The following is a 27046-nucleotide window of genomic DNA, read 5'->3' on the forward strand; positions in this document are numbered from 1 at the left end:
CTTGCTTTATGGCCATTTTTCCTTTTTTAAACAGCCCAATTTTACAACGCTAGTCTTGGCCTGTTTATGCAAAATGCAAACAAAGCCAGACATACTGTAAAAGATTTGCTCTGGGTTTCTTTAGACCGCTGTGATGTGAGGTGGCCTTGTCGTCTCCATGGAGACAGTAACCATAGTGAACGCAATCAGAGGTCTATTCATGCAGTCACCAGTGTTTACCTGCAGGTTTGGATAAAGGTTGTAAAATGATGATACATATAAATAGTTTTTGATGCTTATTTATGTAAATCCAAGCTGTGATAGATATTACTCTACATATCCAAGAACAGAATACTGTTAAACACAAACCAAAGCCACAGTGCAGAACATATTACCCTTACAAAAAATAAGATTACTTTCAGTCTACTTTTTATGTACTTCTCAGAAATATACTGATACTTATTCTGACAGAAAAATCTAAGTATATTTGGCCCATATACTCGGCCCTGTACTCAGTCTTTTGATCGAAATATACTTAAAAGTATAATTAAGGGGATAATTCACCTAAAAAAGAAAATTAGCCCATGATTTACTCACCCTCAGGCCATCCTAAGTGTATATGACATTCTTCTTTCAGATGAACACAATCTGAGTTATATTGAAAAATGCCCCGGATAATCCAAGCATTATAATGGCAGTGAATGGCAGCCCAAAATTTGGAGCCCAAAAAATTGTATCCATCCAACCACTACCGATGGACTGGCCTACACAAAAACTTAGATACTCAAAATTAGGACAGTATGCATGAAAGTATGACAGTATGAAACAATGTGAAAAAAGTATTGTGTAGGCTATACTCAATCAAAAGCGTAAACACAACTACAAGCCAAGTGTACTTAAAATACTTAAAGGAATAGTTCACCCTCAAGCCATACGAAAAATATCCACATTTAACATGTTATAAAGTAAAATATCTAGATATTTTACTTTATAACGTGTTAAATATGGATGTTTTCCTTACACAACCACATCGATTCGCTTCAGAAGCCCTTTATTAACCCCCGGAGCCATGTGGATTACTTTTATAATGAATGGATGCACTTTTTGGGCTTGAAATTATGGGCTGCCATTCACTGCCATTATAAAGCTTGGATTAGCTGGGACATTTTCACATTTAGAATATATGTAGAATGTAGTAGATATAGAATGTCATACTAGGATGGCTTGAGGGTGAACTATCCCTTTTAAGTATTTTAAGTACACTTGGCTTGTAGTTGTGTTTACTCTTTTGATTAAATCTAGCCTATTAAATACTTTTTTCACATAGTTTCATACTGTCACACTTTCATACATACTGTTTTATGTATGTTCCTAATTCTGAGTCCACTGTTAATGGTCGTGTACATATGAATTTGCTTCGTTTTCACTGTTTTACGCTAGGGGGCGCTATTATGCATATTCTAGTACAGAATCAAAACATTAAAGTTAAAAAGTTGTTATTTATGTATACAGTACAAACAGCGTGTGAAAATGTAAATATTAATAACAATTATAAAATGTTAAAACATTTGTAAAATAGTTTTATTCAACATGTTGTTTTATTTCTGCAATGTGTTTTTGTAAAGTCATCATTTTGTTATAATATTGTGAATTTTATTTATTTATTTTTTGCAGGTGCATTGAAATGTATTAAAATCAGACCAAAAATCGTAATAATCAAACTAAATCATAATAATTATTAAGGCTAATAATAATATAGTACCCACAACAATACAAAAAAAAACATTAAAACATTTATTGTCTCCATTTTTTAATTAATAGACAATAACAAATTAGATTTCAGTGATATTTTGACCACTCAAATAGGAACATCAAAGTGTACTTTCATAAACAAAAAAATTTATTTGACTAGTAAACTATCAGTATACCTATAAGTTCACTTGTAGTTGAAGTACAAGCGAAAAACTTTAGTTGTGTAGCCTACTCAAAATGTACTACTGTTACAATATACTTAAAAGCTTATAAAAACTTTTATTCTCTAAAAAGTGGGCCAATGTATTCCCAAGTAGTATTGAAACAGAAAACTTACAAGTATACTTCTAGTACATTGATAGTATACTTTCATAAAGTATATTTTTAAGTATAGGCCTACTATGTTGACGCGAGAGCAGACTGTCCCATACAAAAAATAAGTATACTTCAAGGTTATTTTATCAAGAATACTTTAAATATACTTGAAATATAAGAATACTTAATGAAATTAACTTGAACTGAAGTATAATTATTTTTTGTAAGGACAGCTCAACACGCGTGCGTGGTGCTCTCGTGAACGCGGATTTGAGATTAATATTTTGTACAAAACAACAACAAAAAAGTGGTAAATTAAGTAGTTTCATCAAGTAGTTAACAAAGTACTCACGAGTCACGTCGCTTCATAAAACTGAGGTTAAACCCACATTAATGATGTCTTTATTACTTTTCTGGGACTGTGGTAGTTGTTTATTTGTCGATGGAGGGACAGAAAGCTCTCAGATTTCATTAAAATATCTTTATTTGTGTTCGAGATGAACGAAAGTCTTATGGGTTTGGTACGACATGAGGGTGGAGTAATTAATGACAGAATTGTCCTTTTTGTGTGAATTAACCCTTTAAAATCAGTGTTTGTAATATAGTGAATGTAAAAGTATTTATCTATTGAATAGTGCAGTGTAAAAGTAAAACTTATTTTATACGCAAGGTTAAGATCTTGAAATACAGCCTGTAATCATGGCAAAATAATCTTTTATAATAAATTTTTATTTATTTATTGTTTTAGTTTTAAGCATTTAATTTCGTAAGATTTATGCTTTTGGACTACTGAGCAGCTTATATTGAATTGTAGGTACTTTTTCTGTCTGTTGGAAATAATATAACAGCTGACTAAGATGAAAGAGTGTAATCCATCTGCAGTCTGGGTTTGGCAAAATGTCCAGAGAGGAAGAGGAGGGAGAGTAAGGGCAGACACACACTTCCTCTATAAACGATGAAAGGTCTCCTGCATACAAAGTTAAAATAAATAGTGGTGCTTTACACAATTAATTATATTTTCTAAGTAAAATGTAGTTTATCTGCTTATACTGTATCTGGAATAAAGTTATTTTATGTAAAAGCAAAACAGGCAAAACACGCCTCACCTGCAGTCACCAGAGGGCATCATTGAACAAGGCAGGCAGTCCTGCTATAAACAACTTCAGCCTAGATAAGATTTTGACCATTTAGTCAGCAGTTAATAATAAACAGACACTAAAACTTGTTTAATATTAATATCATGCCATCATGTTAGTGATACGCATAGAACATGTCATTGGGTAGAGCGCCATTTAAATGTTTAGACTGATTAGAGAATGGCAAGCCGTTTTAATAGTGTAATTGAATGAGGCAAAACATCAGAGACACTGAAATATTATTGTCTTATGAAGATGTAGCTGCAAAACTGTATCACAATAAGTGGCCGATTGGTGACCATGGTAACAGCTGAAACGGATGCTGATGTCCTCCGCTGTTCAGATTGCCATGTCTGATGAACTTATAAATAGCCTCCACAGCCCAGTGTTTTTGTAGTCTTCGGCTCTGAATGGTTCACATGATGGGAGTAAGCTATTTTATGTGAATGTGTGAGACTTCAGATGCTCAGATTCAACTAGGAAAATAAGTGCACTAAACTGTAAAACTATTTGCGCTACAAACCAGTGTGTTTATAATTAGGACAATACATTAAATAATATGGTAAGAAATACCAGTTTGCAATTTCAAGCAGCATGATGAGCATGGTAGTTACAGTTAGCCCATAAACGGAGTGTATATTTACACCAAGTGTGCAAATAGTGTGCTTGTTGGCAAGTGCTACTCGCACTAGCTCCGCCCATAGACCGTAAAATAATATGGACGACGCTACTTCATTCTCTTCTGCTGAAGGAAAGTGAAGCCTCCGAAGGTCCGAATATGGAGCTGACATCTTGCACACATTTGGGGCAGAGTCTGCGCAGTAGTGACTTCAGGACCGGAGTCTGAGCAGTAGAGAGCAGGAAGTAGAGGTGCGATATCAAAAGCCCGCCCACACTCTCGTAGATGCAGAACAATTCATTATGTCGGTGTGAAATAAACAGTTATGGAAATGTAGAAATTAAAGCTAAAGCTCCAATCTCCTTCCGGAAATACCGAAAAAAGTCTGTTAGTGCCTCAGTGACAACTTCACTCAGAGAAGTCACAGCTGTCAATCATGATGTTACGACCCCGTTTTTATAGCATCAAATAACTAACTAAAACCAAACTTATTTAAAAAACAAACACTTGAAATGAAATCAGCGTGATAAAAACTGCCTACAATGACAGAAACCAAAAATTATTTGAAGTGTAATTTGATTGTTTACTTTGTCTCGTGTCCATTAGAATACATGGAGGAGGGGGGGTTATGACCTATACTGGGATCAGCCACCTGGGGGCGATCTAGGCGCGTCGGCTTCAGTTTTTAACACGAGTACGGCAGGCCTGGCTCCGCCTAACAATGCCTGGTTGGGCCAAACAAGATTACAAAAAGACGGACTTATTTGAAAGTCTTCAGTGGTGTAGTCAGTAAAGTATAAAGATCTAGGTTGACGCGATCGACGCGAGTTCGAATCCGCCTTTTGCTGAGCTCACTCTTCTCCCTTTTCCCATCAACATATCACATCGGAAAGGCATTTACTTTCAATAAAAATTAAGATTATTCTAAAAATGGAAATAAAGTTTAATAATAATAAAAGCATTTATTGGGTAGGGTTAGGGGTAGGTGTAGGGAGAGCTTTTATTGCCCCATTAAGGCGGCATCCATTTAATAATTTTAATAAATATAATAATTTACACTCTATGTTATTATTGCATCCTGTTAATGTTCAACAATACTGAGGTGCAAATAGTATGTTTCTGTCAGAATAAAGTATAAATTGCAAGTAATTACTATTTAAACATATTGCAAAGAACTGCTACTTTTAACAGGTGTAAATAGAATATATCACTATTTTCACTTAGTATGCTATTTCACTTAGTAAATAGCATCTACAGCTATTTGCACTTATTGTAATATTATCTATCGCTAAGAAAATATGTTATTTTCACTTGGTGTAAATAGCATCTATCGCTATTTGCACTTCAAATAGCCGCTGCCAAAAATAAAACTGAACAGAATATGACTGTTCAGACTGAGGTCGCATTGCGAAACATTATCTGTATCTAATTTAGGACCACATGTGGAAGTGGCCCAAATCAGAATCGAAAAGATCAGATTCCATGTGGTTTGTGCTGTTCACACTTTTATAGAGAGAGAGAAAAAAAAGATCTGTCACATGAAGGAAAAAAAATGCTTTACAGCACATTTTATTTCTGTATTTGATCCACTTTTGTCTGTGTATCAGCTTTACAATCACATGGCAAAACAAGAGCTGGGTTTATTTTCATCCAAAAGACTCTGACTAACACATCTTCATGTAAGAAATCAATTATCTCAAGAGTAAATGAACTGCATTCTGTTTTTCTGGCTTTTGTCCATTGACAAAATATCCATTAGCTGAGTCACTCTCTAATTTCATATTGGATGCCGTGTAACCACATTTACATCATGTAATGATTTATCAAAGTGAAACGGCTTCTGTTCAATAGCACTATGAAACTTAGGTATCCTGAACTGTCTTTTAATTTTGTGAAAGCCCTTGGGAGGCTCTCCAGTACCGTACATTTAATTTTCCATGGGGGCATTAAATATCACTGGGTATTAGCATATTGTTTTTGCCTGTGCAATATCTTTGTGCATCAAAGACCGTAGCATTCATCAATGTCAAGTGCAATAACTCAGCACTGTAACAGATCAATCAATCCCTTAGCAGGCACCAAAGCAACAACTAAATATAAAACTGCACTCTATATTTTCCCAGAGCTCAAACATGTGCTATACATTTATTAATAAATATCAAATAAATATATGGTTTTCAATATTTAAAAAGAAACCAAAAAAGGACACTGGAGGGAGTCGTGGAAAATTTTCCTTAAAGGGGTCATGAACTGGCTTTTTTAAAATGTTTATACTGTTGTCTGAGGTCTACTTGTGACGTTCATGTGGTTTTTACATTCAAAAACATCATGATGAATAAGTAATAGGCTATTTTCTGCCTTGGTTTTGAGCCTCTCTCAAGAAACGCTCGGTTTTTATGGGCGTGCCGCACTGTAGACTTGGAAGTAAACGCCCACGGCTAGGATTGGATAAGCTTTGCATATTTAATGAGCTTCGGCTCCCCGGTGAGTACGCGTGAGGCATTGTTTTGAAAGCAGCAACCGGAATGATTCGTCGCTCAGGGCTCGCAAAATGTCTTTATCAAACAAACACAATGATTTGTCTCTCATCCACCCGCAATTAATATGAATGTTATTTTACATTACTTGGCCCGCCCGATCGGTGGATATCCAGCAGCCATATCACCCTGTAGCCCAAGACTGGTTTCCCACTGAAGTGAAGCAGGGCTGAGCCTGGTTAGTACCTGGATGGGAGACCAAATTGGGAAAACTAGGTAGCTGCTGGTAGAGGTGTTAGTGAGGCCAACAGGGGGTGCTCACCCTGTGGTCTGTGTGGGTCCTAATGCCCCAGTATAGTGATGGGGACACTATACTGTAACAAGCACCGTCCTTCGGATGAGACGTTAAACCGAGGTCCTGACTCTCTGTGGTCATTAAAAATCCCAGGATGTCCTTCGATTAATAGTAGGGGTGTAACCCCGGCATCCTGGCCAAAAAAATTTGCCCATTGGCCCCTGTCCATCATGGCCTCCTAATCATCCCCATATATATATATACGATTGGTATCATCCCTCAGTCTCCTCTCCACCAATCAGCTGGTGTGTGGTGGGCGTACTGGCGCAATATGGCTGCCGTCGCATCATCCAGGTGGATGCTGCACATTGGTGGTGGTTGAGGAGATTCCCCCCTTCTATGTAAAAGCGCTTTGAGTGAGTGCCTAGAAAAACGCTATATAAAATGTAATTAATTATTATTATTATTATTATATAAGCGCAAACCGTGCATCACATACACACAAGTACGGTGCAGGCAGCAAAAACTTCCGCGATTGTATTTTTCCTTCAAATATCAAGTCAAGAGAGTGAACAACGCACATCCCCGGGACGTTGGGTTTTGCGAGCCCTGTGACAGTGGTAAGTAGTTAGACATGTACACGATGTAACACTGTATTTGATTTGTAACAATGCAATACTATCACATATAAAATTTTTTTTAACTCACATTAGTGTGTTGCTTCATTCGTTCATGTAATCTCATCCTGTCTGCAAATGCAGTCTCTTGTTTACAAATGAATCCGGTGAAATTAACATACGTGTAATATCTTCCACACGTGAGCTGGATATTCATTAAAAATAAAGTTCAACCACACATTTCCAATACTAGAATCCGAAGGAAGTTTATGCAGCGACTGTGTTCTTCCACAACCAGGCACAGCGCAATATCTTGCAATCTTCTGCATTTTTATTGCTTGGTAGCGTGATCCGTTTAGCTCCACGAGTCGGTGGGCAGAGCTACAGAATCAGGTGTACATCTGTTGAGGCGGCGTTTCTGCATGCAATGATGTCAATGGTTGACATATTCTGAGATCGAGCGTTTTTGGGGCCTGGTGTCAGTAAAAGCTTTTCTTTGACTAACAAGGAAGTTTTCAGCTCTGAAACTTAAAGGATATTCTTATATCACGATTAACTTTTATATATCAAAGGCTCAAGGGAAAGTTGATTTCTCAATTCATCACCCCTTTAAATGGCTGCGAGCGATGGTACGGGCTCTGGAGAGTCTGAGTTGATGCCGTCTTCCTCGACGACTCCCACTATGAAGGAGGATCCACACACCCCAAGGGTGTAGTTGAACAGAAGGTGGTCCTCCTCCACAAGGCCTAAGATATCCATTCTGCTCCAAAAGATGTTCTTGATAGCCTCATCATCCCAGTGCGCCTCATGGTAAGATTGATCAATTTAAGATTGAACATTGGTCTGGGGAGTCTGCTACACTCAAAAAAAAAAAAAAGGTTCTATATGGCACCAAAAATGGTACTTGGCTCGTAATCATAGGGGAACCTTTTTTAGAGCTATATAGCACCAATTTTGGTGCTTCAGTGGTTCTTCAGCGGTTCTTCAGAGGTTCTTCAGTGGTTCTTTGACTAAGGTGCTATATAGCACCTCTGAAGAACTGCTGAAGAACCACTGAAGCACCAAAATTGGTGCTATAAAGCACTAAAAAAGGTTCCCCTATGATTACAGGCCAAGAACCATTTTGGTGTGCCATATAGAACCTTTTTTTTTAGAGTGTGTGTATTTTCTACTGCACAAGAGGCGTGATAAACAAGCATAATTCAAATGACTCTATGCAACTGAATAGTCCTTCAACCAATCAGACCACAAGAGGCGTGATCAACAGGCAACGACCCATCGCTTCTCTATCCGTCATCGTGTTAAACCCGCCAATAGCGCGCCAGGTGGAAACGCCAGTCTGTGATTGGTTCCCGCAAAAGTGTAACAGAAGTAGTAAAAATGAATGTACAGGTTTCCAGATTGAGTTGAAGGGTGAAATCAAATTGCCGGCAGATCAGGATGGGTTTACCCAGTCTACCTCCAAACAGGAGTAGCATGCTAAATATCTCACAGGCATCAGTGACGCATCTGCGCTTCTTTCAGATTGCGTCTTTGATAATACACATTATGTGATTGTCATTCATGTGAACAAGCACCGATTCGCTTCTGATTTTGAGCATTTGTCAGCCATTTCCACAAAACTTTCAGTGGAAATCGGTACTAAAATCGCGCAGTGTGTACCCTGCATAAGACTGTACCTTGACTAAATGAATCAGTGTTATTGAACAAATCGGTTGACGGAATGATTCAATGACTTATCCATACACACCACCACTGGCGTAACCAGCTGGCATTGTATTATTTTACAGTTAAAGGGAAGAGCGCGGTGCTAGTTGTAACACACATGGTTTAACACTTTCCACACACATGCCAGGATGACGAAACTTAGTGTATTTACTAGTTGCCATATCAACATTATTTAGAGAAAAAAAATATTTGGAAGATATAACTGAACATTTATTTAACCATAGCAAAAGTAAATTTCTTAAGTAAAATTTTAATCTCTGTTTTTTTTGTGTTTATTTAAAATAAGACAAATCTGATATTATTCTAATCTTATATCTGTCATTTAACAGTTGAGATCGTTCTTTAATGCGGATCTAACAGCAGAAGACACGAGCCGGGTTTAAATCCCAGTTGTGCAGGTGGGGCGTGTTATAACACTGTTACAATGAGCCCCTATTAGAACTACACTATTATATTCTATTATACATTATATTATATATATTACACTATTATAAAAGGTGAATAATGACTGTAAGTGTTACATATCTGTGTTTCTGTCGTGTTGTTTGCTTTGGTCACATGTTCCTTTGTCTATGTTTCCTGCCACTTTCTCTGTTTCCTTGGTTACCCTCGTTAGTCTAGTTGTGTTCAGCTGTGTTTAGTTATCCTCATCTGTATCACCTGTGCCCCTCGTTAGTCAGTGATCTGTGTTTGTATTTTAGTTCCTCTTGTTCACTCTGTCTTTGTCCGGTCACCGTTATACTACCCGCTATCCGTGTTATGCTGTTCCATTGGACAAGCCCTGTCTGTGTTTCTGTATTCTGAGTAAACTACGTGTGAGATACTCCTCTGCCTCTCCTTGTCTTCCTGCCGAGCCAAACCAAACCGTAACAGTGAGTTAATGTTCAGAAATGCTTAATTATTATTATGTTTTTAACTATGCTGTATAGCTGAGTTTTGAGGTGTGTTTGTTGTCAAACTCAAAAATGTGTTTATTTTTAATTATTAAAAAATGTCATTATTTTATTTGAAAAAGTTAATAATTGTATTTTATTGACAAAATATTTTCTTGGATTTTTTTATTATTATATCAGGTAACATTTTAAGCTGTAATTTGGTAATGTTACAATGTGCCCCTCAAGTATTACTATGTACCCCACCTTTGGGGCATGTTGTCACATTTCACTTCCATTCTTTCGGGGGTAACTCAAGAAAAAAGTATACTCTGTATTAATGAAACAAACCCACATAAGTGTACTAGACGTGGGAAATTAATGTGGGAAAAAAATAAATACTCTGAACCACAAGTGGATTTACACAAATTGAGAAAGTCAAAAAGCGTTAGGTTGTGCCCCGCTCTCCCCTACACTATAGTATTATGAAAAATTGATAAATGGATAATTTTTAACTGCAAAAAAATCTTTTTTTTTTTGCCAGGTTGTGTAGTTACTGTATCTTCCAGCAGGGGTTAACTGGACTGTGTTAACCTGCCATCTCGACCTCTTCTGGATGAACTTCTAACCTACATTTCTAGTATCTTATTTTTACCTGAGGCCTTTTTTTCTCTCACTTATTCTTATTTTGCTTTGGTCAGGCAGCTGTTTTCCATGACCTTATTCTTTTGTCCAGACCAGACACTCTTCGCTATAAGCAGGGCAATCTCTCTTGTTCTGTCACTCTGTTCCTCCAGCTATACATTATTCATCCGCTATGTCCACTTGGCAGAACTAATCTGGCCTGCTGGTGATGACTGCACATTAAAATGCACCAAAATGAGTATGTTTCTTGTGTTCGGCCATTAAAGACCCTAAATGGATGGGAAAGATCTCTGGAGCGCACTATAAGTAAGTTCCCAAAATAGAAGGTTTAAGGTTCACTTAGACCTGAAATGTTGACATGAAAAGTTTGGACATTCATCACTGGATTGTTGTTTCTCATGAACCTTTTGATCTGTATGTTTATGCTCAAATTCATGAAATAAGTTTAAAGTAGTCAAATATAAATTGTGTATGTATGAATTTCTTTACAAAACAATTTTTTACCGATGAGACTGGATAGTAAAGGAAAAGCAACAAACAAGTGTCCAGCATACATACAAACTCCTTCAAAACTGTTTTTATATATGTTAGAAAACAATCATTGTAGTTGTGAAGATTATAATAGTTGTTATACATTTTAAACCGTTTCAATTTGTGTTTATGGCTGCGTCCCAATTCGCATACTATCCGTACTAAATAGTATTCGAAAAAAGAATTAGTAGGCTATGTCCCAAATCTTAGTATGTTGAAAAAAGTATTCCAAAGATTCCCGGATGGTTTACTATTTCCGGTCAGAATCCGAAGTGCAGATCGATGCGCACTCTAACGGCTGATATTGCCCACAACCCATTGCGAGATGGACGAGGATTCGATTAGAACTACAAACGCGGATAAAAAGTGTTAAAAAACTACAAACATGACAGTTACGCGAGTCTGACGGTTAAGTGGAGATTAGATAAAGTGGTTTGAGTGAGCAATTATCAGTATTTAACCTGACGAAAAGATATTCAATATTGTCCACATTATATTTCTCCTTCAGTAGCATTGAGAACTTTTGTAATGATACGTTTGGCCATTAACTTTGCAAACACATGAGAGGAGTCTCTGCATTAAAGACCCACGAAAGGCAGATCATCGAGCGACTAGATTTCTCTCCGATAAGGTAGGAAATTAAATTGAAAGTGGGGGATTTGAAGTTTTGAACTGTCACGATGATTGACAGGGCAGTTTAAACGGTGACGGGACGCACGTAACAGAGTCCGTTAAAGATGACGAAGTAGTATGTCCCAAAGCTTGCATACTACACACTCAAAAGTATGTACTTTTTCTTCACAAAAAGAGTACATACTTTTAGGACGTAGTATAAGTAGGCGAATTGGGACGCAGCCTATGTGTTTCAGACAGACTGACAGTCAGTGCTAGCAAGTCAGTGCATCAGTGTTGGGGATTTTCAGTGAGTTTTTCTGCAAGTTCTACAATGTTATACATGGTTACACCAGTATGTGGCGCCAATGAGTCTTTATGAGTGAGTCATTGAATTAATCATCCAAAAACACAGACTGCTACTGTCTGCCATGGCATCTTTGGGGGAAGTATTTTTGCTGATGGAGCAAAGACAAACAACTGTAACTAAAAATAAGTTACTCAATAACTCAACTTATTGTTTGTTAAAGGGTTAGTCCACGCAAAAATGAAAATTAGCCCATGATTTACTCACCCTCAAGCCACCCTAGTTGTAAATGACATTCTTCTTTCAGAGGAACACAGTCAGAGTAGATTGCCCCCTGGCTCTTCCAAGCGTTATAATCGCAGTGAATGTTGCTCTGTTTTTGAAGTTCATAAAAGTGCATATCCATCATAACTGCTCCACATGGCACCGGGGGGTTAATAAAGACGTTCTGAAGCGAAGCAATGCGTTTGTGTAAGGAACATATCCATATTTAAAACTTTATAAAGTAAAATTTCTAACTTCCGGCGGACCGTCTTCTGCATTCAATTTACGGAAAAAGTGTAACGGCTCTCAACATTGCATGCAGACGTAGCATAAGCATTTTGAACAGGAGAGGCGTTACACATTTCCCGTAAATTGAAGTTATGATGATAACTCTGATTGTGTTCGTCTGAAAGAAGAATGTCATATACACCTATGGCTTGAGGGTGAGTAAATCATGGGCTAATTTTCATTTTTGGGTGAACTAACGTTAACCCTTAAACTTATGTATGAACAAAATATTGCAACTGAAGTGCAGTTTTGAATAGCTAACGTTAACTGTTGCATACGTATTTCTAAACTGATTGCTTATTTTAGTAGGCTACTGTACTGTACCACAACAGTGAATATGAATCACTGGGTTATTGTGCACGATTCATCATTATTCTTAAGAGGGGAAATGATTGTATTTGTAATCATCTTTCAAAATTTCAAGTGGTGCTAACTGCTCCGCCTCTGAAATGTAGTCTATTCGTTGTTATTTTCGCTGGCTGACCCCACCATAAGCCCAATATTTTCCAACCCTTCCCTCTTACTGTCTGTCGTATGAAGTATTACAGTTGTACTGTTTTTGCTTTTTGTAACTCGAGTGCTGTTCACCAAGAATTTCCCATGCATTGGGACAATAGGCCTAATCTAATTTCACTTTTCACAATCTAATTAATTCCTGATAAACTCATATTTGAATATTATTTCTCACTCAGAAATGTCACTTTAGAGAAATTAAATGTGCTGCAGTTCCATGTTGATAAAAAAAACAACCTCCAAGTCTCTCACTAACACTTGTGTTTTGGCTCTGCTGTAAATTTAATGTCAAGAATATGGACTTGTTGACTTGAAATTAAGTAGCAGATGGCTATTTTTACGTCACAGGATCAGGGGTTGATTATGTTCAGCATAACACCACGTTGTTTCACTTGAATCCAGTTTTAGTATCTTCTTTACACCTCCCACCCTTCCTTATGCACATATGTTCAGTAATTCAACCCATGATTCCTCTGAATAAGTTATTGAGTCAGTAAATCATTCCTGAAATTAGAATTGGAATGTTTTAGAAACTCTTTTGAGTTTGGAATTCGGAGTCAGAAATTATACCCAAGACTTGAGTTACAAATCTCACAGGAACTGACAAAATGCCTATATGGTGGTAAAAGAGATGTCTAGCTTGTTACTTTATTTCAGAATATTTTTTATGAGAATAAGGTCTTGGTGAGAATAAGAGACTTCTTTCTAAAACATTACATAATCTTACGACCCTAAACATTTGAATGGTGATGTATATGTGGAATACACTTGAGAAGCAAAATTGTAGCATATAAACTATTAAAACTTGTTTTCAGAAAAGCATAAATCTCACTAAATATTTGTTAGATTTATGCTTTAAACAAGAGCTAAAAAGTGGGCATGTTGTGCTTATTTCTTAACCAAGCTCATTGCATGAAACAACACTAGCAGCAAACAATTCCCCCAACACAATCTCACTGCATTTCGTAACTTGTTTCGTCGAATTAGTGGCTAATTCGTATGAATTATTGATTCTGTAAAATTTCATTTTAGGCTATTAAACCTTTGACAAGTACGATCACGTTCACAGCGAACATTCAAATCTGCGTTGACGTTGCTGATTCAGAGAGAGCAGTTGTCATGTATGAAACAGCTTCACAAACAGTCTTTTGAACCAACATTGTTTCTGTGTTAAAATCATTCAAATAATCACATGTTTCACACTTTTTAACGCTTAAAATAAAGATTGTATCATTACATCGTTACACCAGTAGGTGGCGACAATGACTGTTAAAGAAAAATATTTGTTCTAAAACGTTGATTCATCCAGTAATGAAACAAGTGACATCTTTATGAGTGAGTCATTGAATCATTCATTCAAACCGATTACATTTAAAAAAAAAAAAATAATTAAATGTTTTCAAACGGACTGCAGGCCAGAAATTAACAAGAAATATTACCCCTTATAATTTATTTTCTGACACTGCTGTTGACTGATTCAGTGCTCATAGTAGCCTATAGCCTCTCACTTGGCTGGTCACGTGCTCACACATTTCTCGTCGGAGGTAGTAGGTCATCCAAGTACATTTGCCTACTCTCTTATGCATACTGTGAATTCGGACATACTTCTTTGTCACACTGTTTTTCACTGTTTTTATGTAGTTGGGAAATATGCAATTTCGGATGCAGCCAGAGTCCCACAGCTACCCTGATTCTGCCAGCAGGCGTGGGTCACCATCTCTACACGTGAGCCCTAGTGCACCAGATCTGTCAAAAGACATCACACCATATCGAAAGCTCACCCTCTCTGTCTCTCTCTTACACACACTGGTATGTAGGACTGATCAAGACCAGTTTTTCTAGATGTTTTTCAGTTCCTGCCAAGTCAAGCCTGGGACGTCCGCACCATACAAATGAAAGCTCTTTGAGGGAATCTGTGGGGATTTCACAAACAACAACACCAAATGATCAATCCAATGATGAGGAAATCTGTCATCTTTTAAAGGTAAGACCTTTCCCAAACGAATTGCTCAGAGGATGCTATTTTTTTAGGTTAGAAGTCTTAACCTCTAAATTATCAACATGATCAAAACTTTGCTGAAAAACCTATTACATGCCTTGCCTTCTGTTGTATTATTGATAATTTCTAGTTTTTTAGCACGTGAAAGGCCTTTTTGGTATAATTCTGCAACTTAGGTTTACTTGATTATGCATACATTACTGTTTATTTTTTTGAAAAATCATGTTAAAATGGAAGTATCAAATATGATACATCAGGCTTTTGAGGAACATATTGAATTCCATTGCATTATATGTTTTGCCTCTACAATGAAAACTACGGAGCTTTGATCTAAGATCATAAAACTAAGCATTTAAATATCATCCTACTAAGACATGGGAAATATATATAGTGACAACTGATATTTAAATGCATTTTATGTAAGTAATCTGTTATACAGTTATAAAGATCTCATTGATTTACATTACAAGCTGTCAGAATCTTACTTTTTTTCCAAAGATTGCGCCTCAGAATAAAATTTATGTGTTTTTTTCCTTGAGTATGTGCTTCATATTCTTCTATATCATATACTTTATTAGTTACACCTTGTTAGTACCGGGTTGGACCACCTTTTGTCAGGATACTGAGAGTGAGGACCCAGATGCAGAATGAGCAGGGGGTGAAATTTATTAACAATATTTGACACAGGACAAGAATGTTGAGACAGGAACAAACTCCAAACAATAGGGGCAGGACACAATGGTAGAAGTGGCTGGTCAGGGTAGAGACAGCAGGGATGGGATGGCCAATGATGGAGACGAGGCAGCAGCTCGGGGAACCAGGCTTGACAGTAGGTGATGTGACTTGCTGTGAAACCAGACTGGTTGCCAGGCCAGGAGAGTCCAGGGTGACCAGGGTGGAACAGGATGCAGGACGGGGAAACACCACAAGACAACACACAAGACTCAAGACGAGACAACAAGAGAAACAAACATGAGCAAAAAGCAAAAACTAAGAATAGGGATAAATGCCAACAAAGTAACTAGAATCCAAAAAAGAAAACAGAAGAAAGATTTCTCAAAAGAGAGAAAGGGCAAAATAAATAAAAACTAGAAATAAATAACTGGAACTAGAAACTAAATCTGTAACGTTGCAGGAAACTAGAGAGAGAAAATAAGGATAGGGAAAAAGTAACCAAAAACTATACTAGACGAGATAAACTACTATCACCAGGACAAGGTTAGCTAGACACGAGGCATACAACAAAAGCACACAACGAACCAGCAAGGACAAGAGGGAAAGGAGCTCAATATAAAGGGAAGAGCACATGAGGATCAGGTGAACACAATTAATCAAACAAGGACTAGACAAGGGGTGTGTTCCGTTCGACCGTAAGTGGACTGCGAAGTGGACTTCAGAGGGTATTCCGCCATCTTAAGTGAGATTCCAATCCAAAGGGAGCGAACATGTTCAGTCCGAAGGGTACTGCGAACGGCGCAGGGAAGAAGGGAACATCGATACATCACTTCACAGGAAGTGGAGAGTGAAAATCACCCAAATGTCTTTGTGCGTCGCATGCATCACCTGTCTGAACTAATTAGTGATGGAGCAGAGCCGTTGGTTGGAATAGTTTTTAAACAGCTCTGCGATTAAGGAGTTTACATATGCATTTGAATATTCATAGTTATTATACAAACTAGAGTATTTATGAATTATTATGGCAATAACTGTTACATTTGTATATTATATTTTATGAATATGTAAACAAATTAAAAGTGTTGAGAAGCACCTGAGGGCTGTCATTTTATATTTTACTTTATTTACCTCAGGAATGTTTACTGTGCAGCTGCACTTGGGAAAGAAAGCGCACGAGATGAGACCGCTACAAAGCCCATTAAGAATAGCCTACAAACATAGTTAACCAAATCAAAGTATTTTCATATTGAATGACAGGTGCAGCTTCAAATCTGTTCATAGTCAATACAGGTTATAAGTAAACTAATACAACTAATGGACAATGTTTTGATTATATGTTTTAGCCTACTGTGTGTTTTGTAAATGTATGCTTATTATATGGTTTTCAATTTGAAAGTAAAGTAAATTACAATATTAATTTATGTCATAATCTGCACCCGTCGTTGCCTTTCTTTGAAGACGTTGCAGGGCATTCCAAATGAGCGATTATTGTCAGCGAAGTCCACTTCAACTGATATACCGTGCTCAGGGAGTAGGGAGCAGTGAACAGTGCGTAGGGACCCTGTCGAATGGAATGCACCCAAGGACTAAACAAGGGAGCGTGGTAAAGGGAAACAAGGAGGTGGGACGAGAGGAGCACATGGCCAACACAAACAAAGACAGAACCATGTGGTCAGACACAAGACAAACAAAGAAACATTGAACAGACACAAGACAGACAAGACTGACAGGGCAGGACCCTGACACCTTTGGCCTTCAGAACTGCCTTAATTCTTTGTGGCGTAGATTCTACAAGGTGCTGGAAACATTCCTCAGAGATATTTGGTCCATATTAACTTACAGATTTGTCAGCTGCACATCCATAATGTGAATCTCCGATTCCACCACATCCCAAAGGTGCTCTATTGGATTGATATCTGGTGACTGTGGAGGCCATTTTAGTATAGTGAAGAAGTCACTGACATGTTTAAGATGATTTGAGCTTTGTGACATGACACGTTATCCTGCTGGAAATAGCCATCAAAAGATGACACTGTAGTCATAAAGGTATTGACGTGGTCAGCAACAATACTCAGGTAGCCTGTGGCATTTAAATAATGCTTAATTGGTACTAATGTATTATCACCAGCACCAGCCTGAACCATTGATACAATTTTCCAGTTTTTCCAATCTTTTATTGTCCAATTTTGGTGAGCCTGTGTGAATTATAGCCTCAGTTTCCTGTTCTTAGCTGACAGGAGTGGCACTGGTGTGTCTTCTGCTGTTGTAGTCCATCTGCTTCAAGGTACGATATGTTGTGCGTTCAGAGATGCTCTTCTGTAGACCTTGGTTGTAACAAGCGGTTATTTGAGTTACTGTTGCCTTTCTATCAGCTCAAACCAGTCTGGTCATTCTCATCTGACCTCTGGCATTTTCGCCCACAGAACTTCCGCTCACTGGATATTTTCTCTTTTTCTGACCATTCTCTGTAAACCCTAGAGATGGTTGTGTGTGAAAATCACAGTAGATAAGCAGTTTCACCAACAACAACAAACAAAAATTATGTTATTAATTACTCACCCTCATGTCATTCCAAACCTTTCAATACTTTCATCTTCAGAACACAAATTAAGATATTTTTAATGAAATCTGAGAGATTTATGTCCCACCATTGACAGTCCTACCAATTTGACGCTTCAAAAAGTTCACAAAGAGATCGAAAAACGAATCCATATGAATTGAAAACATAAACAGAAGCTCAACTGAGTCTGCTTGATGTGCAAGAACAAACCTCATTGGACAAACAATTAAAAATATAGGCGTGATTGGCTTGAAGTGGCACTGCGCAGATCGATCGGAGTATGACATCAATGCGAGAGCGATTTGAAAAGATACCTAATATCTTTATTTGTGTTCCGAAGATGAATGAAAGTCTTATGGGTTTGGAATGACAAGAGGGTGAGTAAATGATGACAGAATTTTCATTTTTGGGTGAACTAATGCCGCGTTTCAGAAAACCCGTAACCCGTGTTTTTCCAACCTTCTACCCGTGAAAGTGCACTGGAACGGCAGCCAAACCCGTGAACTCGTACTAGATCGATGTACTCCCAGTTACGAGTTTTGACATCACATAGCCCGCGAAGCAACAATGGCAGCCCCCACGGATGTAGTGTTTATAAAACAAATATACAAATAACATAAGATAAAAGGTATAACAGCTTTTCTTGCCGTCTGCGCTGTTTTTCTCCTCCATTTCCCTCAAATAAGCAAGGATTAAGCACCTTTGGCGATAGAAATGATTGTAAATGAGCATACACCCCGTACGGTCCGACATGCTTTGTTTACATCTAACTACCACACAATTCCTTGCGCTCAGGCAGTTTGGCGTGACTTTGCCTGGAACAGTACAAAGTCGTGAGTCATGGTTTGAAGTTGTAATTTACGGGATTAAAAACCTGCCTGGAACGCAGCATAACTACATGTCTAAATGCATTGAGTTGCTGCCATGTAATTGGCTGATTAGATATTTACAAGCAGTTGAACAGGTGTACCTAATAAAATGTGCCATATAAGCTTTATTCATCAAATATAATACAACAGATCTGCAAACTTTTTTTTATTTTGTCTAAAGGTTCAGTAAAGTATTCCATTTCAAAATATTAGATTTTTCTGAATATTATTTTATACTCTATGTCAAGCTTTACAGGGTTAATTGAACACTTAGTTAGGTCTCATTTAAGAATTATACTTGAGAAATAAAAAAATACAAACTGTAAGAGCTATAAAACAAACAGCATGTAGTTTTAAATTTGTCTACATCAGAATGTGATGAGAAATGTTTGAGTTCATATTGAGATCTCATTGTTTGAGATTCTGAAACCCTAGATACATTTGAGTGCTTTTAAGTTGTGTGTGTACTGAGATACAAGCATGATTTTTACATGTACTGTGTGTGTGTGTGTGTGTGTGTGTGTGTGTGTGTGTGTGTGTGTGTGTGTGTGTGTGTGTACTGTGATTCCTTTCTGGTCCTCATGGGAGAATCCTGAGATGATATGTGAGGAGCATTCCAAGGAGGAAAGCTGCAGGTTTTTCCCACATCGGCAGGCTGATCATGATTCTCACTTTCACACACACACAAAAAGCTTTTCCTACAGAATCGTAAAAGCGTGATTTAAAAAAAAGAGTTGTGCATCTTGGAATGTATGAGATTATGAAAGTGATCACGTTCATGAATTTTAATATGAAACCTGCAAATAAATTTTGTGGACAGCTGCTGATCTGATTGTAACTCTTTCTAGTTGTTTTCGGGAGATGGAGACTGTGTGTGAAGAGAGAGATCCAGGCTTGCACAGGTTTGTGGGAGCTGTGTGTGCTGATTGGAGGAACCGTTTCTGTGTCACCCCACCAAATATAAGGTAAGAAGCAAAATACCAATGCTGAAAAAGAGAAAGATGAATTAATGATCTACTGGATCAAGTCAACAGCCAAATACAGTCACAGGATAATTAAAATGTTAGTGAATAGATGAAGATACAATAAAGGTTATATTACATATCTGCTTTACCCATTTACCAGGTCTCCTTTCTTCTCTCATCCTGTAGCTTGACATTCTTACTGACAGAGGAAGACAAACCTCAAACGCCTGAGGTAAAACACTCTGTGAGTTCCTTCTAAAACAGCACATCATCTGTTCATATCTTAATTTTAAATGTCATAAAGCTATTATTTTAATTTGGCTTCAAATGTAACTTTCATCTCTTAAAGCAAAAGTTCTGCTAAAAATAAAAATTCTGACATCATTTACTCCCCCTTCTGTTGGTCCAAACCTGTATCACACCAATTATTTGTGTGAACTCCTTTTTTCAATAATAAATATAAAATAACATAACATGATCCTTGGACATTTTGTTCTACAATTTAAACTGCTCACACAGCCCAAACGTCTTAACATCTAGTTACTTATTAGAAACATGTTTTTTTTTTTTAAAAGCTTACAAATGTATGTTTTCGATATGGATGTGAGTAATTTACTTTTCAAAAGGCTCAAAAAACCACTCAAATATGTTTGTTTACCACAGACCTCATTTTACTCATAAATTGAGAAACCCCATTGATTTATAATATAAATTATAAAAATAGTTTTCCGGGTTTTAATGTCATCCCTGCACCACTCTATTCCAGTTCTTCTGAAGTCATATGATTCATAAATTAAGTAATTATTCACTGATAATCTACCTTAGGTTTTAGGTGGCACATGAGTTTATGAGAAAAGTTTCCATTTCTGAATTGTTATTTTGAGTCGGATCTGTGTTCAATGAATCGGTTCATCTAGTTCACAACACAGGTCTGAATGATTAATTCTCAAATTGGACTAATGCTTCTCGAAGCTCATATCACTGACACAATAATCTGATTGCAACGGTCGGCTAACCGCTCACTAGAGGGGAAGATTATCAGTGAATTTATCACTGAATAACAACTTAACCGTTTGGCAGCACCCAGATGACCAGCAGAACATAGGCAATGTTTTGGCTCATCTGTGTATATATAAGAAACATCACACTTGTAGTACGGCTACGAGTGTGATATTGCGTTTATACAACAGTTCGATGGCACAGGTGTGTAAATACCTGCATCTAGCTGATATTCTTCAAGTCAATCTTGTATTCATAATCACAAAACCAGTTTTAATGTCCACTGAGGAAAGCAATATCCTTGTCTTTGTCCTTTTAACAGTTAAGGGGACTTCCCATGACAGCACTAGTCAATGCATTTGTAAGTTGTGTCTTATTGTTTACAACCTTTCAGTCTCTTTCAATATAAAATCTTTGCTCCTGACTCACTCATAAAGACATTCACTGAAGTCGAAATCACAATCACTAATGGACACAATCACCTTTCTCAATAACAAATATGGCATATTATTTATATAAAATATAAACAAAAATTTCAGTCAAAAATACAAAAGCAACGCTAGCTATTGGATTTCAGTTAAATAAGTACATGTTATGAAACGTAACTTGCCCTTTGCCAAATCTATTTGCTCTGGAACAAGTAGGACCAAGATTGCGTGCTTGATATACCCAAAATGAATTATACATCGTGTTAAAGGGTCCTATTATGCTTTTCACTTTTTCAACTTTAATTAGTGTGTTACTGTTTGAGCATAAAGAAGATCTGCAAGATTACAAAGCTCAAAGTCCACTCCAATTTTTATTTAACAGAACCCACTTTCCAAGAACTACAACAAACGACTCGTTTGGACTACAACATGTTTTTTTCCGGGACCCCACTTTGTCGGGACAATCTGTTGTTTGTGGATCACAACTTGAGTATGTCTTATTATTTCTAGTTGCGTTTTCTATTAACAGTTCCAATTAAGTTTTCCACTCTGAAACGTCCTGTGAAATCCGTTCTTGAAAAATGTCTGTGCATGAAATCCGTTCTGAAGGATCCTCCATCTACATAAGAGCCAAATTCTCAAAGGACTGGCCGAGATGAAGCTGTTCTCTGCGGGTACATGAGCGCTGAACGGCCGTGGACGGCCTGGAGCTCACATCGTTCGGAAACGTCTAAACAAATTGTCAAATATGCGCTATGTTTATGTACAAGTCGCATATTTGAGGTCTAAATAATTACACGCTGTACGCGGTAGACCAATAACAACAGACTGAGCCATCTGGCCAATCAGAGCAGAGCAGGCTCGTGGAAAGGAGGGATTTATAGAGACTCATTCATCTGTCAAGTCTTTTGAGAATCATTGAACAATTTGGTGATATGCAATGTATATTATGTATACTTTGATTCATGTAAACCTGTTGTTGGAGACCTCCAAAACTAAATTAGGAAACTTTAAAATAGCATAACAGGGGCACTTTAAAAACTACATTCCGTGACTCAACAACAGTAGTATTTGTAAAATTGTGGTGGTTTGCTCGTCCGCCATGACACTCACTGTGAGAGAAATGCAGCAGGCAGAGTGATATAAACAGTGAAACGGTTCCCGTGCTGATACTGGTAGAATATCACATTGCTGGAAAAGGCTCTCAGCCAATCAGAATTGAGAACCAGAATGAACTGTTGTATAAATATCTACACACTCTATAATTTCCCCCCTAAATCATAAATATCTATATAGAAACATGTTTCAGTTTTGAGGTAAAGTCCAGGCACGTGCAGAGGGGGGTGCTTTGGGTGCTCGAGCCCCTGCCCTTTTTCAAAATGAATCAAAAGTGCCCCTCTCAGACAAATATCAATGATAATATTGTGGTCAATAAAACTAAATAAATGTGATTATTATAACATGACAATGCATACAATAGTAACGAACGGCTCAAAAGTCGGACAATTTCTGTTGAGGCGTTGCCTTAACGCGTTGCTATGGGTTGCGTGCATTTTGATTGACAGCTGATTTTCCACTGTTCGGAAGCGGCTCTCGAGCCAAATATGGTCCTTTCAGAGAGTGTGTGGCCTCACGGGAAAAAAGTAAACCAATATTTTTTTTTCAGCCATAATCAGAGCTAATGTGTTGATTTAATTACAAAGCTATATATGAGCTATTTATTTTAAAGTATTACACAATTCACCAATCCCCGTTTGTCATGTATAGGCTTTACACCAACCAATCGTGATCTGGCAAAGCAAGTTCAAAGTCCATTGGGCGATGTGAAGTGGAGCGGTAATTTTCTGTTCTTATTCATAAATCGGCTGAAAATTACATGGACAGACGAACTAACGTTTGTGGAACAATTTCCTGCGGTTTGGCTCATTTTCTAAATTGCACCACTGACTAAATGGATTTTAACAGACAACAAACAAATCCCTGCACAAAACCACATCAGCAAAAGTCGCATTAATGGTAAGTAGTGTTAAATTCACTTGTGTTTATGTAGCCTATATTGATACATCGTTTACTATTTCATGAAACTATCAAAGTTAACAAAACCCAAGTGCCACCGGCACCTACAGGCCTATTAAGTGAAGTGTGGTGAAATGGTTACGTGAAAGGACTTTATTATATTACCATTTTTGAATATTATGCAGCATTATGAAATAAGTCTCTTATGTTCATCAAGCCTGCATTTATTTGATAAAAAACAGCAATATTGCGAAATATATTAAATAATGGTTTTCTATTTTAAAATAATTTAAAATATAATTTATTCCTGTGATCACAGCTGTATTTTCAGCATCATTACTCCAGTCTTCAGTGTCACATGATCATTCAGAAATCATTCTAATATGAGGATTTAATGTCAATGATGGAAACTGTGATACTCTTTTAAAGATTCTTTGATTAATAAAAAGTTAAAAAGAACACAATGTAATAATATTTCACAATATTAGGCTACTGTTTTTTCTGTATTTTTGATTAAATAAATGCAGGCTTGATGAGCGTAAGGATATATATACATATACATATATATATATATATATATATATATATATATACACATATACATATATGTATGTGTGTGTGTGTGTGTGTGTGTGTGTGTGTGTGTGTGTGTGTGTGTGTGTGTGTGTGTGTGTATATATATATATATATATATACACACACACATATATATATATTTACATATTGCCCCTTTTTTACATTTGAGCCCCTGCCCCTGACGAACTCTCTGCACGGCCCTGGTAAAGTCCATCTTTTGAATTTGCTGGTTGCAAATTCTTCCCCATCCTAGTCTCGCGTAGCCAGACCTGCAGACCGACGGTAGAAAGTCTGGACTCTTTCGTAGCTTTCATTGGTCAAGGACCGCCCAAAATGACATTTGACTGACATGTAATGTAACCAATCACACTTCGTTTCGTTCTGTGTCATGTTTAGGGGAATGAAAATGTAAAGTCGATGTCCCTACAATAACAGACCGGCGTGCATCTATAGCCGTGAACTTCACATACTTTTGAAAATCCAGCGTTTAGTTTATCCTGGTAAGCGCTCATTGTCACAGTTGTAAACACGACAACATTCTTCTTCACGTCACAGCATTCGTTTACAGGCGGACCGTTAAAGAATGCAACCCACACGTCTCGGGAACATCCTGTAGAATTCAACCAATAACAGATGACGATTTCAAAACTCCTGAAGTGTTTCCAGATAAGTGTGCCATATGCATCAGACGTTCAGCCAACAGTCCGTGGGCGTGACGTCTGAGGCTGAGACTACGCCCATCCAAACCTGATCACTATGGAAGCTTATGGGTAGCAATTTTGTGAACATGTTAGACATATCAAATCATTTCTAATACATTTTAATTTTTCAACTTATAAAATGTTTAAATTATATGTTAAAACTAGTGTAGTTAATAGCAAATGTAAATTATATTATTCAATTTGTATTATCATTTTGCTCCTAATGTTGCACACATGGTATGGAAAATGTAAATTTAAAATCTGAAATACAGTGCACCCTGAAAGTATTCACAGCGCTTTACTTTTCCACATTTTGTTATGTTACAGCCTTATTCCAAAATGGATTAAATTTATAATTTTTTCCTCAATTCTACAAACAATACCCCATAATGACAATGTGAAAGAAGTTTATTTGAAATCTTTGCAAACGTATTACAAATAAAAAATCACATGTACATAAGTTTTCACAGCATTTGCTCAATACTTTGTTGAAGCACCTTTGGCACCAATTACAGCTTTTTTTGGCACCAATTATTTATTTTTAAGTATGATGCTACAAGCTTGGCACAGCTATTTGTGGGCAGTTTCTCCCATTCTTCTTTGCAGGACATCTCAAGCTCCATCAGGTTGGATGGGGAGCGTCGGTGCACAGCCATTTTCAGATCTCTCCAGAGATTTTCAATCAGGTTCAAGTCTGGGCTCTGGCTGGGCCACTCAAGTACATTCACAAAGTTGTCCCATAGCCACACCTTTGTTATCTTGGCTGTGTGCTTAGGGCTGTTGTCCTGTTGGAAGATGAACCTTTGCTACAGTCTGAGGTACAGAGCACTCTGGAGCAGGTTTTCATCATGCATTCATATTTCCCTCGATCCTGACTAGTCTCCCAGTTCCTGCCGCTGAAAAACATCCCCACAGCATGATGCTGCCACCACCATGCTTCACTGTAGGGTTGGTATTGGCCAGGTGATGAGTGGTGCCTGGTTTCCTCCAGACATGACGCATGCCATTCAAGAGTTTAATCTTTGTTTCATCCGACCAGAAAATTTTGTCCAACTCCAGACGGGCTGTCATGTGCCGTCTGGCCACTCTACCATACAGGCCTGATTGGTGGATTGCTGCAGAGATGGTTGTTCTTCTGGAGGTTCTCCTCAGAGATGGTGGTTCTTCTAGAGGTTCTCCTCTCTCCACAGAGAAATGCTGGAGCTCTGTCAGAGAGAGTGACCATCAGGTTCTTGGTCCCCTCCCTGACAAAGGCCCTTGTCCCCCGATCGCTCAGTTTGGCCGGGTGCCCAGCTCTAGAAAGAGTCCTGGTGGTTCCAAACTTCTTCCATTTACGGATGAGGCCACTGTGCTCATTGGGACCTTCAATGCTGCAGAAATCTTTCTGTACCCTTCCCCAGATCTGTGCCTCAATACAATCCTGTATCGGAGGTCTACAGACAATTCCTTGGACGTCATGGCTTGGTTTGTCCTCTGACATGCACTGTTAACTGTGGGACCTTATATAGACAGGTGTGTGCCTTTCCAAATCGTGTCCAATCAATTTAATTTACCACAGGGGGACTCCAATAAAGTTGTAGAAACATCTCAAGGATGATCAGTGGAAACAGGATGCACCTGAGCTCAAATTTGAGTGTCATGACAAAGGCTGTGAATACTTATGTACATGTACATAAACAAAATTATTTTTAATAAATTTGCAAAGATTTCAAACAAACTTCTTTCAGGTTGTCACTATGGGGTATTGTTTGTTGAATTGAGGAAAAAAATGTATGAATTTAATCCATTTTGGAATAAGGCTGTAACAAAAAAATTTGGAAAAAGTGAAGCGCTGTGAATACTTTCCGGATGCACTGTACATTGCCATTTTACATATTGCGAATTGAAAATTGCTACCCATAAGCTTCCATAGATCACCTCTGACATGGATTGTTTGTGCCACAATCTTAGAGGTCCAAAGATGTATTTATATAAAGTTGAGAGCATCTGTCAGTACAAAAACATTTAGTCCTGTGAATGGTCCAGAAGTGTTCCTGTAGCCCTCACAGACCACCCACTCTCCTGTGATGTCATTCTGAGTTTGCATGATAAATGGCAAGGAACACGATCAGGTCACCACTGACGCCACAGACAAAATCAAACCCAGAAATATAACCTTTCCCATGGAACAAGGAAAATATGCTTCAAAGATATCAACTATATGCCAAGACGCTTTTTAGATTATGAAATTATTGGACACTAGGGCACTTAAATACTAACTTCATAATTACTTGATAGTAAATGGTACTGTCGAATACACTTTAATGTG

General features: G+C 37.6%; 1 protein-coding gene across 2 annotated transcripts in view; it reads left to right on the top strand.

The window, feature by feature from the left end:
- The first annotated feature begins 12447 nt into the window (after positions 1-12447).
- Positions 12448-27046, top strand: part of fam13c (family with sequence similarity 13 member C) — a 39185-nt gene continuing 24586 nt past the window's right edge. Inside the window, exons 1-5 of one of the 2 annotated variants that reach the window (XM_079801416.1) lie at positions 12448-12592; positions 14592-14675; positions 14793-14934; positions 19902-20018; positions 20205-20250. In XM_079801416.1, the coding sequence (XP_079657542.1) occupies positions 19915-20018; positions 20205-20250 (150 nt within the window). In that variant the 5' untranslated portion in view covers positions 12448-12592; positions 14592-14675; positions 14793-14934; positions 19902-19914. Of the gene's footprint in view, positions 12593-14591; positions 14935-19901; positions 20019-20204; positions 20263-27046 lie in introns of both variants that reach the window. The other variant, XM_079801415.1, reaches the window with a different exon arrangement.

Source organism: Gobio gobio, assembly GCF_949357685.1.
Source record: "Gobio gobio genome assembly, chromosome: 20".
Classification (NCBI taxonomy): domain Eukaryota; kingdom Metazoa; phylum Chordata; class Actinopteri; order Cypriniformes; family Gobionidae; genus Gobio; species Gobio gobio.